Source organism: Rhipicephalus microplus, chromosome 7, assembly GCF_043290135.1.
Source record: "Rhipicephalus microplus isolate Deutch F79 chromosome 7, USDA_Rmic, whole genome shotgun sequence".
In the NCBI taxonomy this organism is placed as follows: Eukaryota; Metazoa; Arthropoda; class Arachnida; order Ixodida; family Ixodidae; genus Rhipicephalus; species Rhipicephalus microplus.
This window is the reverse complement of record NC_134706.1, coordinates 8,863,620-8,881,983: the sequence shown is the minus strand read 5'-3', so window position 1 is coordinate 8,881,983 and position 18,364 is coordinate 8,863,620. Positions and strand designations below refer to the sequence as shown.

The 18,364-nt window shown below is 48.7% G+C and overlaps 1 protein-coding gene across 3 annotated transcripts in view; it reads left to right on the top strand.

Moving 5' to 3' along the window:
* LOC119180258 (cerebellar degeneration-related protein 2) overlaps nt 1-18,364 on the top strand; it is a 149,609-nt gene that overhangs the window by 42,311 nt on the left and 88,934 nt on the right. The window contains exon 1 of one of the 3 annotated variants that reach the window (XM_037431408.2): nt 8,394-9,779. The exons of the other annotated variants lie outside the window; for them this stretch is intronic. Coding sequence (XP_037287305.2) covers nt 9,728-9,779 — 52 coding nt within the window. The 5' untranslated portion in view covers nt 8,394-9,727. Of the gene's footprint in view, nt 1-8,393; nt 9,780-18,364 lie in introns of those variants that run through there. 3 annotated transcript variants of the gene reach the window in all.

Genomic DNA, 18,364 nt, shown 5'->3' with positions numbered 1-18,364 from the left:
AGCATTTCTTAGTCGCACGATGTCCCGGATCTGGCGTCGGCGGTGCCGGCCGCATGCCCCCGCTGCGCATGCTCGCGTCTCGTGCCGACTGTCGCTCCCTTCCCCCTCTCTCGCCTCACAAGGCTGACGCAGGTTGAGCGTCTACTAGGGGAATAAAAAAAAACAACTACCCCCACCACTCGTGACGCATTTACTCGAGTCCCCCCCCCCCCCCCCCCCTTCCCCCGTGGGAAGATGCGGACGGATTTTCTTTTTACCTTGGTTGGCGCTGTGTTAATTTCGTCTGTCTTTCCCCGGCCGGGTGGTTGTCCGGCAAACCCTCGACTAGAACATCTGGTATAATCATGTTTGTTCCAACACTGACCCAATCCGCTGCCCTCCGATCTCTGGCTGTTGCACTTATGTCCTCTTTCGTTGATGGCTTACCCACATATTGAGATGATGTGGTTAAACCGTACAAGCGGCCATAGTTTAACGTATGGATGAAGCGTGAACGCCATTTCAGATTACCTATATATTGGGACGTCGTGATGTCATGAATGTTAATGTTCGTCTGCTCGGTCCCGTGGTTGGGACGCACGTTCTGGACGACAACCTGAACATTCGGGCGAAGCACTGTCTTCGCCTGTGGGACACAGCTGTGCCAGATTGAAGCTTCTTGCTCTGCTAATATTAACGCTGTGCGCTTACTTGAAATGGAAGTTGCTTGTCTGATTCTGATTGTTTCTATCAAAAACATTATCTTTGCTTCGGACTTATAACCAATGTTTCTCATTAAACTTGTCGTTGGGTCGTCCTGGTTTTTATCTTATACCCAGCGCCGCATCTGTATGGCCAATTTAGGTGTACGAAAGACGCGATCACTTTTGACGTCATGGAGATGAGTAAACGTAATTGGCTTGCGCATCCGTTATTTTGGGGTTGAACGATAGCAGCTATATTTACAAAATACGCTATCGCCGACTATAGTTAATTAGGTGCTTGTCGACAAGGGGCGAATCTAGCGATTCATTTTAAGGGGGGGGGGGGGGGTCGCGGTCGTTTGAAGTAACACCGCATGGGTGTCCTGACTTTTTTTGTTTTTGCTTGCACGAAAACCCTGCCATAGCATAAATACCGTCCATGCGTGCACACAGTGGACCCACTCAATTGTTCTTCTAATTGGTGACGTCACGTGACTGATCCGTCTGCGATCACGTCAGTCTCGCGAATCCAACGTTATGGTGAGCTGCATTCTGGCGCAGTTTTGCGAAGATCTTGATGTAGTGGCAACAGCTTTCCTTATACAAGCCCGATATGGTGCTTAGCACCACTATAATGTCTCTTCAGAGATTTTTTTATTTAATTCATTTTATGTATATATAGTGATACTGTCGACCCTCAGTGGGTCGTGACAGTAGTTGAATGAGTAACAAAAACAGAACATACATTCCGTACAAAATAACGTGCCGTATGAAGCGTGGGCAACAGTGATGTTTAATAAAGAGATGTGATCGATCTTTTTTCAAAACAAACACTGCATCATTACCCTCCCTCTCTCCAGGTTTCACGTTAGCTGCGTGAGACACCCTTTCCAACACGCTTTTCTCTTCTTTCGGCAGCCTCGCGCAGTCGAATAGCTTCCGCGTTCGCTAATTGCGGCAGCATGATCTACACCTTATTCGCTCTATACAATCCTCGCGTGTGGCCCAGCGGCTTTCATTTTCGCCTCAGCGTTATATAGTTCAGTTCGGAGGGCTAGCGGTCGACTCGAATATAATATCACGGGGACGCGACGGCAATAATTACATGTCGTGTGCACTGGATTCTAAATTTGTTGTGGTGCGCGATTAGCGTGGCCAAACAGAAGCGAAGAAAAGCGGCAGGCGCGTTTCTTCTTTCGAAAAACGCAGCCGGTTTTTTTTTTATTATTTTGTTACCTCTCGAGACCGCGAGCGTCAGCGACTGACGTCAGAGAGAGCGAAGAGCGCCGTCCTTTAATAGGTGCTAGGAAGAGCCACTTTCGTTCTCTAATGGTCTTGGCTCTTTGTAACCCCTCTATACGTCGGCACGGGAAATGTGGAGGGAAAAATGAAAAAAGCGTGGCACCCTTAGGACGCGCTTGGAGCCTTATATACGCGTACTGCCTTTATACGTTACCGTATTCGCGCGAATTTAACGGATCGCTTTTGGAGTCGCAAAGGTGCATAAGGACGTAGCGCGATTGCGGATTCGTCGCACAGTCGCGGCGATATGCCCCGCCGTGGTGGTCTTGTGGTTATAGTAGGGGTGCTTAACAGTTGAGCCGAAGGCCGTGTGATTGAATCCCTGTCGTGGCAGCTGTGTTTCGAAGTATATAGGCGAAATGCTACGAAGGCCCTGGTGTGCTTAGATATATACGCGCACGTTAAAGAACTCCAGGTGGCCGAAATTTCCGGAGTGCTGCGGCGTCTTTCATAATCACGCGGTCCTTTTGGGACGTTAAACACCAATAATAAATATGATTATACATCGGTCCAGAACGGTCGTTCACTTCCAAGCGCACCCCGTAGTGCTTAGTGTTTCTTTTTTTTTTTGTAAATTTTTATGTACTCAGTTATCTGCGTCGTATAACACGCACCCAGCAGCATGGACGCTGGTACACTCTTGTACGGCTCAACCAAGTGAGTTCTAATCTAATTAGTGAGAGCTTGTTATCGGATGATAATCAATTTAAGTGAAGTCAGTAGTGGGTCGTTATTAAAGGTTGGTTAATCAGGGAAAGTTAACGAGGGAGAGGGGACGTCTATGTTTATGTGAGTACAATAGCCAGGTTGCATGGATTTCAATTACACACACACACGCGCGCGCGCGTGTGTGCGCGCGCGCGTGCGTGCGTGCGTGTGTGTGTGTGTGTGTGTGTGTGCGTGCGTGTGCGTGTGTGTGTGTGTGTTTGCGTGTGTGTGTGTGTGTGTGTGTGTGTGTGTGTGTCTGTGAAAGAAGTGGATGCTGAAGGGCTCGTTTTCTCTTGTTTTTGACGCAATAATAATGAAAATCTAACAGACAATAATGCCAAGGAAAGTATAGGGGAGGTTATTATAGACCTAATTGTAAGGTAAAATGTGAAGGAAGAAAGGTATACGTGAAAAGATAACTTGCCGTGGGCAGGAACCGAACCTACGACCTTCGAATAGCGCGTTCGATGCTCTACCACTGAGCTACCGCACGGCGGCTATTCTCCCATTCCACTTTATCGGGTATATGTGTGAATTTAAGGGTGGGGGTGTCAGTCAGCGCCATCTGTAGCCATGGCGGCGAGTGTGGCATACTCTTTTATGAGCCTGTATGGGGCGTCACGTAGCACGTGAACTTATTGCGAGCTGGCAGCTGGCCAATGGTCCCTCGTATACAACCTAAGGCATTAATGAATAAGGGAAAGGAATAAGGATATATATATATATATATATATATATATATATATATATATATATATATATATATATATATATATATATATATATATATATATATATATATATATATATATATATATATATATATATATAGACACTGCACGTGGCCGTGCCGCTGTTAGCATTACATATCCTTTTTTCCTTTCCTCTACACTTCTGTATATACTCCAGCAACTTCGCTTCGTGAGCGCGTCTATATAGCCTTATTAGCCTGTAGCCGCTTACGAGTAATACTCACTTCCCAGTTGGCCGCAGCCATTAATGAGGAGGCTTTGTACACGCTACGATTAATTGTTTCGCGTGAGAGTGCGCTTTCATTCGCTGTAGCGTTCACGCGAGGCCGCATGTACATATATACAGGTTCGACTCGGAGAGTATGGATGGGGTGTGAATACTAAAGGCTATATCGCGCGCGCATACCTGCACGGCCCGCTTATCTTCGCCGTTGCTGCGGGACGTTCCGCTGTGAATCTTTGCGTGCAGATATAGCTTTCGCAGGGTCAACGTCCCACTGACCCTCCTCGCTCGCTTTCGCGCAGATTTATTCCCCACGGTTTGAACGGTATATCCTCCGCACTCGATCGTGTCGTCCGGAAAATCAAGGGAATGTGTTTCCATGGGTTTCCGCCAGTGAAACTAATTATGTAGAGTCGATTTTCTTCGTAGTAGAAAAAAATGGCAGCATATCCACGGAGTGAATGATGGGGAGTGGGGCGGAGCATTCGTCCGTCCATTCGTTCTTGCTTCCGTCCGTTCCTGCGTACGTCTGTGTAACCGTTCAAGCGTCCATCCACCCGTCCGTGCGTGCGTCTGTTCGTGCGTCCGTCCCTGCGTTCGTCCATGCATCCGCGCCTGCGTCCGTTCATGCGTCCATCCATGCAGGACTAATGGGATCGCAGCGTGCGCGTTACCTAAAGGCCGAATGCTCCTGTCTCTCATTCCCCCTTAGCAGCCATTAACATGTGCATTGAGCACTATCTTTAATTGTTCAACAACGCACAGAAGAAATCTCTCACCGGAACCACCTTGGAGGTCAAAATCGTAAGGACCGCTATTTCGGGTATGTGCCACTGGTGGTTACATATGAGGGACGCACAAGCCACGCCATAAGGAGCTTCGCCCCTAAAAGAAACAAGCTCAGGCTGATGAATTTGCGTCTGTCTCCTCTGGCCGATTCCGTCATAGCATTTTAGACCGCAAGAGCATTTTGCTACTTGACACGAGGCCTTGTATAGAAGTGTTTGGTGATTCCCCACCGCCATGCATGTGTCCACAGTTGGTGTTGTTTCGTCGCTCGTACAGCGCGGTACATGTTACGTGTAATAAGTTCCAAACGTCTTCTAATAGTATTGCACGCAGTTCCAAACATACTCAAGTGTGTATGTACGAGTATTTGGTGTATAGGCGAAGGAGAACCTCTAGACAGTTATAGCACGCACGAAACTACCAACTGTTTATTGCCTAAAGTAGCTGAGCGACAAGCCCAGTTTACTTATATTTTTTCTAGTTTTTTTTTTGTGTGTCGCCAAACCATACATCATCATGCTCCAGCGTTAACTCATCGCGGTTTCATTATGACGGCCAAGGTGACTATCGTATTGCATCAAGCGGAGGGGGGTGCCGTAGGAAGTGGGCCAGTGTCTGTCAGTTCGTTTCTTCACTTCTTCCCCGTACTCTTTGTGTTGTGTTTGTTTTTCCTTGAGTATAAACCAAGTAGCTCAGCAACAGGCCTTGTTGTTTATTGCCGACAAAGGATGGAAATGAAGAAGAGCTTCCATGCATGCGCGGTGACATTAAAGAGTGACGCCAACATACCAACACGTTAGCCGGCCATTAAAAAAAGGATAAGTCAGATTGATACAGTACAATTGATGTGTCACTGACGCAGGTGAATGCATTCCGTCGAATATAAACACCTCTAATAGTTCCCTCGCCGTTGGACCTCTGCTCTTGCTGATAATCTGAGCGTGCTTGAAACGTGGTCCACATGAACATCATTTAACATGCGCCTGAACACGCGCACCATCTCGCCCCGCCGCGCTGGTCTATTGGCTAAGGTACTAGGCTGCTGACCTGCAGGTCGCGGGTTCGGATCCCGGCTGCGGCGGCTGCATTTCTGATGAAGGCGGAAATGTTGTAGGCCCGTGTGCTCAGATTTGGGTGCACGTTAAGGAACTCTGCAGGTGGTCGAAATTTCCGGAGCCCTCCACTACGGCGTCTGTCAAAAGCATATGGTGGTTTTGGGACGTTAAACCTCACATAATAATCAATCAATCAATCAATCAATCAATCAATCAATCAATCAATCAATCAATCAATCAATCAATCAACGTGCATTGTCTGTTTTACCAGCGCTGCTAGTGTGCCGTCTCGGGTGTCCGTTAGTATACAACGCCCCGTTTATCCTGTGTAGCACTTTCGCCACGGCTCGAGGGGAAATTTCGTAGACTACACCTGTCATTTCCGGAGACCTGCGGGCATTTCCGTTTACTGCTGGCCGAATCGTATACATGTATATGCCGTGTAAGTAGGTATACGTTCGCGAGATGAAGACGAGGCACGGACGGAAACCGGGCACCGCGTCTCTGTTCGGCGGCGGAAATTGAGTATCCTCCGCAGACGTTTGTAAGTGTACGCTCCTTGGCGCTGCTCTGGCCGTCAGCCAATAACGGGACTGGCGCGTGCCGTATAGACAGCCATATGCGTTTCTTGCGAGGCTGCACGAGCATGACCCACAAGAGCGCCAGTTTTGGCGTACGTTCAGAGTGGTATACACATGGCGCAGGCAGCTGTGTACATCACAGCCTTTGCGCGTCCTACATGCTATCAAGGAAAGTAGCTAGTGGAACGAAGGAAGTGTAAATTTTAAAGACTCGTTTTTTTTATGTACACAATATAAAAGAGAAATAACTGTGGGTAATTCTCATTAGAACTGTATATAACGTAGAAAGAAACGAGGCATTATTCCACTTTTACCATCATTCATTGCGAAGTTCTCGTTCTGCCAGACTTGATGCCTTCAGATATTCGCGTGCTCGAGAATCCTGGGTGGCCCTACTCCGCGAGTCGAACGTCCAGCTTGGATATCATCGTTCAAACCCTTGCTGCTGCAGTGTTGGAGAGATTCCGACCGACGTGTCTATATATGAGCGACAGGCGCAATGGACTTGATCTCCTCACGTTCGTTGACTGTTCTTTTGCTAAGATTCTCTTTGTCTTTCTGCAAAGCAGTTTCAAACTCTGGCGTGACTGTACGGTAGAATGTTTGACTTGTCATATGCCTGCAGTTTAATTCCGGCTCGAGCACTGCTGTTTAAGGTCATGTTTGACAGGCCACGCAGGCTATTGCACCGTGCGCCGTATTTTTTAACGAAGGTAGCTCCTCACAGCTACGCTCAGGGTGGAGACGAAGCTGGGTATTCTGAAGGAGGCATAGAAAATGAAGCGTTGTGGTGATTGAAACTTCAAGCTTACCAATGCATGTATACCACGGGTATTGAATAAATGCAGCCGACTATTGATTAAACATCCTATGGCCTCCAACCAGGAGGGGAGGGGCTGCAGGGCGGCTTCATTCTGGGAACTTGAGTGGGCACTGACGAACGCGGTTACAAGCACATCGTACGTTCTGCAACCCCGGGAAAAAATAACAATGGAAACTACGAGAGTGGTTGCGGCGACAGGCGGATCAACACGAACGCATGTAACTGCGTCATCGGAAGCTCAGAGCTCTGTTCAAGTGATTGTTCTTGCGTCTGGAGAAATATACGACTGGCTTTCGGTCCTATACGGCAGCCCTTGGCAACACCATCGCTGAATCGAGTCTTCATGAAAGCCGCAGTGCTCAGTGCCTCGACCTTTGATCGATGAGTCTGTGATAATGCATTCTCTGAGAGATGAAGACACGTTGCTTTGCCTTCGTCGTACTGATTCTGTATAGAATATCTCGACAGCTTTACAGAAATGCGTAGTAAATGACGTAGTCGCGCCGGCATATGGGTGCGCGTTTTTTTTTTTAACAGAACAGTGGTATTGGCTGTTGTTACTACGTTCCGATTATTTTTGAGGTCGCTCAGAATATGTACATCGTTTTTTTTATGTCTTGTTATTTGTTATGCTGTCCGTATGGTATAATTCGCATGCTATACGCGGTCTACCCGCGGATTGGACACTTTCTCATTAGAGGTAATTATTTGTATTTAGAAATTTTCGTTCTCACTTTCGTGGCGTGTATTGAAATCGGAATTTTGAGTGTTGCAGGCATTTTTTTTCCCGCGCTCTTCGAATATGTTAGACGCTCCACCCAACTTCATGAGCTAAGAAGCAGCCAAGGCATTATCGATGCGCTAACATGTTCTTATATCGCGTCGATAAAGAAGAAACTTGTGGTCGTGGGAACAACGCGACCTCGTCAATAACCCGTCGATCACGACGCATTCACGCGCACGTAGTATTCACTCCGGCTGTGGGAGGAGGCGGATGGGACGCGCGCACGCGAAAGTGTACGCACGCGCGAGGAACGCATCCAACCGGTTTCCTCCTCTCTTCAATTCCGCACGGGCCCGAAGAAAAATGCCCCGCTCAGGAGCCCTTTCTTCCTTCGGCCGTTGATACCAACGACCGATACACAAAGAGTAAAAACGACTGCGCCCGTTGTGCGGCAGCATCCACACTCCCGCCGGTCGTGGCTTCGTCCTTCTCCCCCCCTCCCACTCTTTCCGTCCTCTCCTCTCTTTCGTAGTGGAGTCGTGTGGTCCGGCGTCGTTCTTCCAGTCCTCCGGCTGCTGTGCGCGTGTGTGCTGCACTGCCGGGAGGGAACGACTTCGCAGGCACCTTTCGGCCTGTCGCGAACGGCGTTGCACGTCGCCGCGACGGTTTCGCGTAGCCTCTCTCCGACTCGCGCGACGACAACTGGCGTGTCGCTGCTCTCCGTCGCCGCAACGTCCCGACCGTCGTGACACAAGCCGTCGTCTTGTCACTCTGCGAGACTAACGAAGAAGGCACGTGCGCCGCCGTCCCCAACCTTGCTTGTGTGTCGTGCCGTTTTGTCTCCGTGCGTGTTTGCTTCGACAAGGATAGGGAGCTGATTGCGTCTCCCGACACGTAGTGCGCCAGAGGACCCATTTCTTTTCTTCTCGCAGTTATATAGAGGTGCGGCACCGACCTCGTCGCCTTGGCATCACGTCGATTCTTTCGATCATCGTCGGGAGACACGCCTCTCTCATCCGTATTGCCTGCACCGCCGGAACCTCCCATGCCTCGCCACTCCACGGACTCGAACCCACGCCCATCGACGTTGTTAATGTGGGCAGTCGCACCGCCAGCGGTGAATGTACTACGCAGTCCGCTAGAGGAACGCATGAACTGACATTATTACCACGCCTGTTTGCACACGCGAGGAAAGATTCACGGTTTGTTTACTTTGCGGCGAGGTTTGCGAGGAAGTGGGCCCGACTGTGTGTGTGACATAACCGTCTCTTCCGCTTGGAGGGAGCTGGCCGAATTCTGCTCGCTTCCGCCTTCAGCTCTGCCATCCTTCACTTCACCGAGATTCGAATATGTGCCGCAGCGCGAATGAGACTCGAGCGAACAACGCCCATCGACGCCTGGACTGACGTTTCGGCTCGCCTCAAGTGATCTTCCACACGGACGAAGATACGGCGAGGCGCGCCTGCGCTTTTACGATTGGAATGCGTGCTTCGTGACTAGTGTGTGCTTCGCGACAGGTTTAAGGTGGAGACCATGACTAGGTGTGTTTCGCGTCGCTCTGGGTGTTGATGAATGCCTTCGACCATTCATGGTCGAACGAGCGCTGGCTCGATGCTTCTTGCGCATGGTGCAGCTTCCTGGTGCACTTTTCCGACCAATCTAACTTCTACGTCGACGCCTAATCCCGTCATTGTTCCTGTGGTGACGGTATTGTTTTAGTCGTCCATCCCTGCCGCTTCCGAAGCTGCAGCGTCAGCCGGGAACGTGCTGCGTGCCGAGACAGTGGCGGTATTCAGCTCCGCGAAGATGTCGTTCGACCACTGCGAGCTCTTTTTGTTACGGCTGCGTGCTTTTCATCTTGACAGTGCTCTCCCGACGGACTGTGACAATGCATTTCTCCACAGGGAAGCCGCGTTGCACGCAGTGCGCAGTGGCCATTGACGCAGGGATTCTTGCGCTCGTAAGGAGTATTCGCTTAAAATTGCACGCGTGCGCTTGTTTACCGTGAGCTGGAGGTGTACTGCGACGTACTACAAAGTGTACTGCGGTGAACTACAAGGTGTACTGCGTTGACGCAAGTGGAAGTCATGGATTCCGTTTTCCGTTACCTCTACTACAATCAAGATGACGACTCAACAAGTAAGATACGCTGGAGGTTTGAAAGAGGCTGTGATGTGATTTTTTTACGCAATCTTATTGTCAATTGTGCGTCCCTTATATGTACGCCGTTCTCTGACACTTCATTCTTCCGGTTTTCCTGTCGTGAATTTTTGCATAAGAGCTGTTAGAGAATAACCGAGCACGGTGACCAGTGGTTATGGTGTTCGACTGCTTACCCGCAGGTCGTGCGATCGAATCCCGGCCGCGGCGTCCGCATTTTTGATGGAGGTTAAAATGCTTGAGACCCGTGTAATCTGTATGCACGTTAAGGAAACCCAGATTGTGCACATTTTTAAAACCATCCACAAATCACATCGTTTTTTATTGGTGGGGGGCGTTAAGTACTAGTAAAAAATTAATAAAGTTTTGAGAATACGCGCCTATGGAAGTCGAGCATGCAGTAAAATATGTGTTATTGTGTTGTTAGGTGAGAGAAGATTTTTTGAAGATATATGTCGAGACCACTTTTCATCTTTCTCACTTGCTCGACCCTACATGGATGCCGGAGATGACCAAATGAATACAACGGACAGTCAGGTCAGTGAAAGAGTACGGGACGTAAATTTATGTCTTCAACTGCAGCTTAGTAATTGTGAAGTAAATTGAAATAAATTAAAAGTGGACGAAAAGTTTCCTTTTCGGTTAGCGGGATGCGAACCACTCCCATCCTTCGAGATACGCTTTCGGCACTCACTCTATTGAGGAAATGCAGCGCTAAAAAGGATGACAGAAGACTGTACACTGGGCGACCACCTAGTGTACAGTGCTCATTGGGCGCGGTACACTGCACGAGTGCATCGTGTTCACTGGACGCAGTACACTGGGCGAGCTTTCAGTGTATTGTGTTCCTTCGTCCTCTTCCCTTTTTTTTTTTGCGCTGCGTTTACCGAGCTAAACATGCACAAACTTCAAATTATAGTCTTGCTACCTATTCAACTACGATTATAGGCTCTGGCATAATTATCTTTTAAATTCATTTCGTTGGGCCTAATGAATAAACGAGCCTCCACACCGAACAAAAAAAAAATCTTGCTTTCCTTCATGCACGCTGGATATTTCAAGGAGCTGCAGTAACTGCGTTGTCTTGGAGCTCTTTTTCATATGATTTGGTGGCAGCAAAAGAAAATAAATAACGGAGGGAGCGGGATAAGGGTAGGAGGAATGTACGGCGGTGAAATCCGTTGTCGAGCGAGCGCACAAAGCCGACGTCTTCATCGTACACCGTTCGGCCGCGTTAGAAGCTGTCGGCACGCTACACTCAGAAGCATGGAGCTCTCGACCAGCGTACGATATGCAACCGGCTGCGGGAAGATAGCTGCGTCTGCCTCGCTGCGTTTTTATCATTTTTTGTTTTATTTCGCCTCGAATGCTTCTTTTTCTATACAACTTCTTTTATTTTTGTTTCGCGCTCTCTTTCTTTTCGCGCTGCCCGTTCGCAGAACCGGGAGCTGCGAGCAATCCCATTGTCACGGCAGAGCGTACCTGTGCGCTCCTCCCGCTATTCCGTGCAGCGAAGTTTACCGCACGGCATGAAGAGACCGTTCCGTGCTTCGTGCAGATGAGAGCCGTTACCCAGGAGCGTAGCGAGAAAATTTTTGTTCAAAGGCGGGGGGGGGGGGGAGGGGGGGGGTTCATTTACACTTTAAATATTTCTTTATTTTATTTATTTATTTATCACATACTGCGGACCAAGTATGGTCCATGCAGGAGAGGGCAATACAGTTCAAAATTCTTCTACATACATACACTTCCGCTGCAGTATACATTCACTGCACAACAAAATTCATGTACATTAAAAATTCGCGAAAAACAAGGGACAAATACAGGCAAAGAAGCAGACTTAAGCGACAAGAAAAGGGTATAGTTTCATCTCGGCGTGTCGAGCATAGGGGAATCATGGGGCAGAGCATTCCAATCAGAGACAGTTCTCGGGAAAAATGAATACTTGTAAACGTTAGTGCGTGCAAATATAGGTGTAATGCTACGACTATGTTTATGACGTGAAGCCCTGGTTGAGTCCTGTGTTATGTAATCTGGTGCATGCAATCCTGATCTGGAAAAGTATAAAAGGCGGAAAAAGTTAAGCCGTGCAGTTTTCCTTCGATCGGCCAAAAGTTGGAGGTTCGCATCCTGCAACAGGGCTGACGGGCTGAAATATGTCTGCGTGCGGGTTTATTGTGCGTGTGCACATACTGAAAAGGGAACATTGGTGACACTCCTCTGGCTAGCATGGTACACTCATAAAATGGGACTCTCCAGCTAAGTTCGGTGGTTAGTTTTAATTAAAAACCTATAAAATTGAAGCAACCCCTTCCGTCTTCGTCGGTGCCGCTTTCTATAGCCGCTTCAAGTCAGAAAATGTAAAAACTATGTGGCACGCAGGTGAGGTTTACGGCAACTCAGACATTTACTGATGTGCCGGCAAATTTTATCACCAAGAAAATAGACACATGAACACCAAGATATCTACTCAGAGTGGGGCACAGAATCATATATACATATTTTATGCAGCCCGCACACAAGGTTACATGCGCAAGAATTCTTTCAGTCTGTTGTCAAGATAGGATAATTCTGTGCTATTTAACACCGATGGATAGCTGTTGCTCAGATCGTTTGCCTTCGAAAGGTGAAACTCCTTGAATATATTATCTTCATCGCCAGTTTATGGCATGACTATAAATGAGACGGTGGCCCGCTCAAAATCCGACCACTTAACGTTCGATGACACCGCGTCGGAAGCATGGTGCGCATTGTCGCACTCCTTGCGGAATGATATGCTGCCGAATCGAACCCACGACATCGAAATGAGGCGTTGAGCTGAGGAAATGATGAGTGCGTTAATAATGTTTACTCTATAGAGGATGCAGTGTTTCGTTATACAATTAGAAAGCCGTGGTACCCTTCGTCTACTGCGGCTTTCATTTGATTGCGACGGTAAACCGCGCTGAATCCTGCCTTCGATTTCAGCAGCTGGCGGAAGGCCGGCAAGTATTACGATGATTATTCTCTCTCCTCACCTTTACTGCACTCTTGATTGATTGATATATGTGGGGTTTAACGTCCCAAAACCACCATATGATTATGAGAGACGCCGTAGTGGAGGGCTCCGGAAATTTCGACCACCTGGGGTTCTTTAACGCGCACCCAAATCTGAGCACACGGGCCTACAACATTTCCGCCTCCATCGGAAATGTAGCCGCCGCAGCCGGGGTTCGATCCCGCGACCTGCGGGTCAGCAGCCGAGTACCTTAGCCACTAGACCACCGCGCCGGGGCTTTACTGCACTCTTCATTTGGGCTTATACTCATGCGCAACTCGCATCGCATTGCTGCACAGATCTTACGTGTCACTTCACTTTTGTGTGCACTGTAGTGACGTGCCCGGGTAGCGCGGACGCCGCTATAGCCGAGCCAAAAGTGGGCGTGAAGCCCGCGAAGAATGACCCGACAACGCGTAGTTCACAAACAGCAAAAAAGCCCCGTTTAATGCCCACCGATGCCTTTTATACAGAGTGGGGGCGCCACCTCCCAGTTACTAGAAGCAACAGGTGGCGTCCTCTACATGCACAAGGTGAACTTGTGGACAGCTTTGTTTCTGCCCGTTTAGCAGCAGACGATCAAACGGCAGCACCTGCTTGACGAGCGATGCAAACAGTAGCGTGTTTCTCAGAGGCAGGCCCGTGCGAACTGGACATGTATAGCAAAAAGCGCTGACGTCATACATTTAGTGGTCGTCTGTTCTTGAGTATACCACAAATCCTATTATAAACTTGTTCGAATTTCATTTGTGCTTATCGGGAGGTAATTATTGGCGGTATACCGCTGCTGTCATTCTCCTGTACTGCCAGTAGAGTGAAATCCTGCTGCTCATCTCGATCTGTTATTTCCAGAGTTACCGTGGAAGCTGTCAATCACACAATAAAGGCCCATTCACGCATGCGAGAAGCACCGGTCGCGCTATCGCTTGCGACTGGCGACCGAAAAGCGACTTCGCGCTACCGATGTTTACACCTGCGTCACACAATAAAGGCCCATTCACGCATTCGAAAAGCACCGGTCGCGCTATCGTTTGCGACTGGCGACCACAAAGCGACTTCGCTCTACCGATGTTTACACCTGCGTCACACAATAAAGGCCCATTCACGCATTCAAAAAGCACCGGTCGCGCTATCGTTTGCGACTGGCGACCGAAAAGCGACTTCGCGCTACCATTGTTTACACCTGCGCGCGATTTATATCCGTTGCCACCGCGCTACCGATGTTTACACCTGCGTCACACAATAAAGGGCCAATTCACGCATGCGAAAAGCACCGGTCGCGCTATCGTTTGCGACTGGCGACCAAAAAGCGACTTCGCGCTACCGTTGTTTACACCTGCGTGCGATTTATATCCGTTGCCACACATAAATCATGTGTGCTCGAATTGTCATCGCCCCGTAAAATGATGACGTCCGGTTCCTGCGTATCTCATTGGTTCAGAGATTCGCCACTGGAGTCGCGCTAAAAGCGTGCAGCGAGTGACTGCAGACCAAATCAGTCGCTCTGCGACTATCTGCGATCGTTTGCGACTAACTTGGTCGCGCGACCTGGGCTTGCCGTATACGTGGGAACGAGCCTTAATGAATGCATGTGTTAACATCACTTGAACAGTCTGTCGGTTGGGATGAAATATCTGGGCGTAGGAGTATTCTAGACGAAGGTGTTGCTCTGATCAACTTGACTTTCCCGTTGAAATCGATGCCTTCGTCTCGCCATGTGCAAAGCTACAAGTCCAACGCTACGTCGTTGACTAGCGCAGCGCTGCACTCAACTATGGTGCGGTCGAGACACTTCGCGAAGAAGCCGCGATGGCGCTTCCCCTCGTTACCCGGAAGCTACGAGAAGACGCGAGGTTGATGCCAGTCGTCGCGCTTTTGCAATGAGCGCATCACGCGAGCTTACCTGCGCCACGTACTTACCTTACCTGTCAGGCTTGTCTCTGCGTCTGGACCGTGATCTGGACGCACCATTTCTTCCGTGGTTTGTTCTTAATCCGGCAGTCCGCCGTTATCGCGGTTTAATCTTGTCGGCGACTTTGACTATAGTGGAGCTTCTATAGGTCTGCTCCATCGTAACGATTTTTACTTAGGATTACTTGGGTTAAGACCAGCTTGTGTGACACTTAACAACATCGTTGTCGTCTGTCTCAGCCTGCTTTATTATGTACACGGCAGGAAGGACGAAAGCCTTTCGCAATGATCTCCTGCTTACACTATCCATCCAGTACAAGCTCTTCACATTATATGCCTGCGAAATTCCCAATTTCATCATGTTTCACTTTCTGCCTTCTCTGACTGCATTTTTCATCTCTTGGTAGCCATTCTGTAATTGTCCTTACTGTCCATCGGTTGTGTGTGCATTACGTCTCCAACCTGGGTCCTCGTTTTTTTTTTTCTTTTTCGCTTGATGTCGACTAGGATATCCGCAAACCTCGTTTGTTTCCTGACCCATTCTGCCGTCCTACGATCTCTCGATAGAGGGTTTCAGTATATCGGAAGACGCTTACGTTAGCGTATGTCTCAGCGCTGACGCTAAAACTGAACGCGCTGCCTGCGAACTGGTGGTATTTTAGTACAGCGGAAGACATTCCTGCTAACGCAAACGCAATCCCCTACGACGCCATCTAGTTATAAACACACTATGTGCACTTTAGAAACATCAAGTCCGCCACGAAGTCTATAGTTTAACTTCATGAGGTCACCATTGCTGCGTTTCTGTGCCGCGTTCGGTTCAGTGTTGGAGTCTGACGGCCCGACACACATCGTTTCCTTCTAACAAATTCTAAAGTAGAGTATTCCCCATGACTTCTGTTACCTGGCTCAGCTTGACTTGTGGCCGCATTTGTCTTATCTTGGAAACAAGCTAACGAGTACAGCGTCGCCATCTCTGCGTTGCGACCAAAAACATCAGCGAACCTTGTAGACAATTTTTTTAAGCCCTCCGCACCTTCAATCGAGCGTGTATCTCAAAAACGTAGTGCTTCTATCGGCAGTATACAGCTGGCGAAGCCTCATTACACAAATATAAATCAAATACGGCCAGTATTTGGTAGTGAAGGAGTTTAACAATGCAGGCTGAAGATTCGAAGTGGACGGCTGTCGCTTCAACAGGCACCGCCATTTTGCCGTATACGTACGGGATCCCTTGCGTGCATCAGCGTTGAACGCTATATGCCAAAAATAGCGTTCCGTACATGCTCAATTTGGAGCACGCAACGCTAACGCCAACGTTAAATCTTTACGTTTGCTGTTTTTCCCTATACTAAATCTCTTTAATGTTCCTGATATCACTTAACGTTACATTGCACGCTGCTTGGTCCTCAACTTTTTCTCAGGTTGCTTTGTTGTCCATCATATTTCAAACCCACATGTTAAAAGTGTCAGTATGCTGTAATTGAATACCTTTTGCTCTAGTGACAGGGGCAGATTTCGTGACACTATTCGGGAGCGCCTGCCCAATTCGTTCCAGTGACCTCCCGAAAGTCGATCTTAGAGTAAAATGCAGAGCGGTCACGGACTGCGCACAAAACCAACGTTCTTACCATTTCCGTCTGGGCGTTTGCACTTCGACAGTTCGAGGTCACGTGACCTGAGGAGACACGTCACGTATGACGTTAGTGCTCGAGCGTCGCTCCACTGTCACCCTGGTTCTCGCAGTAGTGATGACGGCAAAATATTGAGAATTTAGCGATGCAGCACAGCGTAGGTTACTGCTCCTCCCCCCATTCCCCCCCCCCCCTTTTTTTGTGTGTGTGACACAGGCAAAACATTTCAACCATTTCGTGTTCATTACCGTGCGCCTAAATCTAGAAACATGGGTCTCGATCAATTTCGTTTTCGTCGAAATGCGACAGTCGTGGCTCGTATCGAACCCGCTACCTTCCGAGGTCGGCAGCCGAGTGCGGTAACCGCTATACGCCCGCGCAGCGGGCATGGGTGCAAATATACACTCTCTTTTTTTCCCGTCTTGCTGTTTTTAACTTGCAGATTCGCGCTGCGCCAGTTCAGCGGCTGTGGAGGCGGTAAACGACGGATCGCAGCGCGAAGTTTGAATGTGGGCGTGTTTATGGAAGGCACGCAGGCCGTGTGTATACACAAGCGCCTTTACTCCGAGTGTTTGCAGTCTGCTCACGGACTTGCCAGAAACTGCTGCCGAAACTGCGAGGCAGAGTTGCAACGCGTTCAGCGCGCTTGCAAGCTTCTCTTGCATAGCTCCTCTTGCTCCTCTTGCATTCCTATGAAAATTATTATTATTATTTTCTCATTTTTATTCCTGTTAGGACTTGTATAAAAACCGACAATTAGTTCTTGTTATTGTTTGTATGCAAATTGTACGAATTCGTGTATGTAATTCTTTTATGCTCCCCTTACACAATGCCCATGTTGGGTCTGTAAGGTATTTTGAATAAATAAATAATAACACGCAACTCTCGCATCGGCGTGCTGCGCTATAGAAAACCCGTTTCACGCACGCACTTTCACTCGGCGTGTTCGCCTTCTCGTTCTTGCTATTAACCACAGTAGACTAAACGGAAATCGTGCTTTGCGTGTGGTGTGGCGGCGTTGTTTTAGGGGCGGAGATCCTTCGGTAGCCGGCGCCGTTATCAACCGTCAGTTTAGACAACTTCGCTTCGCGGGGCCGCTTATCGAAGCTCGTTTATTCTTCTCCCCCCACAATACGAGGGAAACAGTGTCGTCATTGAAGGTGTTGTCGAAGTGAACGGCATATAGGTGCGCTGCTTGGCGCGTCGGTTTCAGTGTCGCCAGCTAAATTGGCCAGATTTCATCGCTCCGCGGTGATTACCAGTTTGATTGATTGATTGATTTGTGGGGTTTAACGTCCCAAAACCACCATATGATTATAAGAGACGCCGTAGTGGAGGGCTCCGGAAATTTCGACCACCTGGGGTTCTTTAACGTGACCCAAATCTGAGCACACGGGCCTACAACATTTCCGCCTCCATCGGAAATGCAGCCGCTGCAGCTGGGATTCGAACCCGCGACCTGCGGGTCAGCAGCCGAGTACCATAGACCACCACGGCGGGGCGCGGTGATTACCAGTGGCCGCTTTTCAAAAATTTTAAGGTGGCCATGGACTGGGCTTCAATTTGCCCATTTCACTATGCCGGCTATCGCCACTGGTTAAAAAGTCAATTGTGTTAATTTTTATGATTACTGCCGTAATTGATGTTTGTACGCATCCGAAGATGTCTTCTCTTCTGCCACAGGAAAGGCAATTCCGCAAGTATGTATATAGAGCACGCGTATAGCTCTTTTCTGTGATTTTTTTAAAGAATATTGGACACATTTTTTGAAGCACTCTTTTTATATAAGTATGACAAAACTGAAACACCTCTGTCACTGGTGCGCTGTGCGACAATGCGCATCAGCTATTCTCTCCTCCAAATGTAGTGCTCCTTATAGGCCATTTTCCTTTTTCTGTCATTGACATACACGTCATGCTGATGCAGCTGCTGCCCGCCCGTTGCCTTTGTGCCGCCTCCACAATCGCTCGTGTGCAATAAAC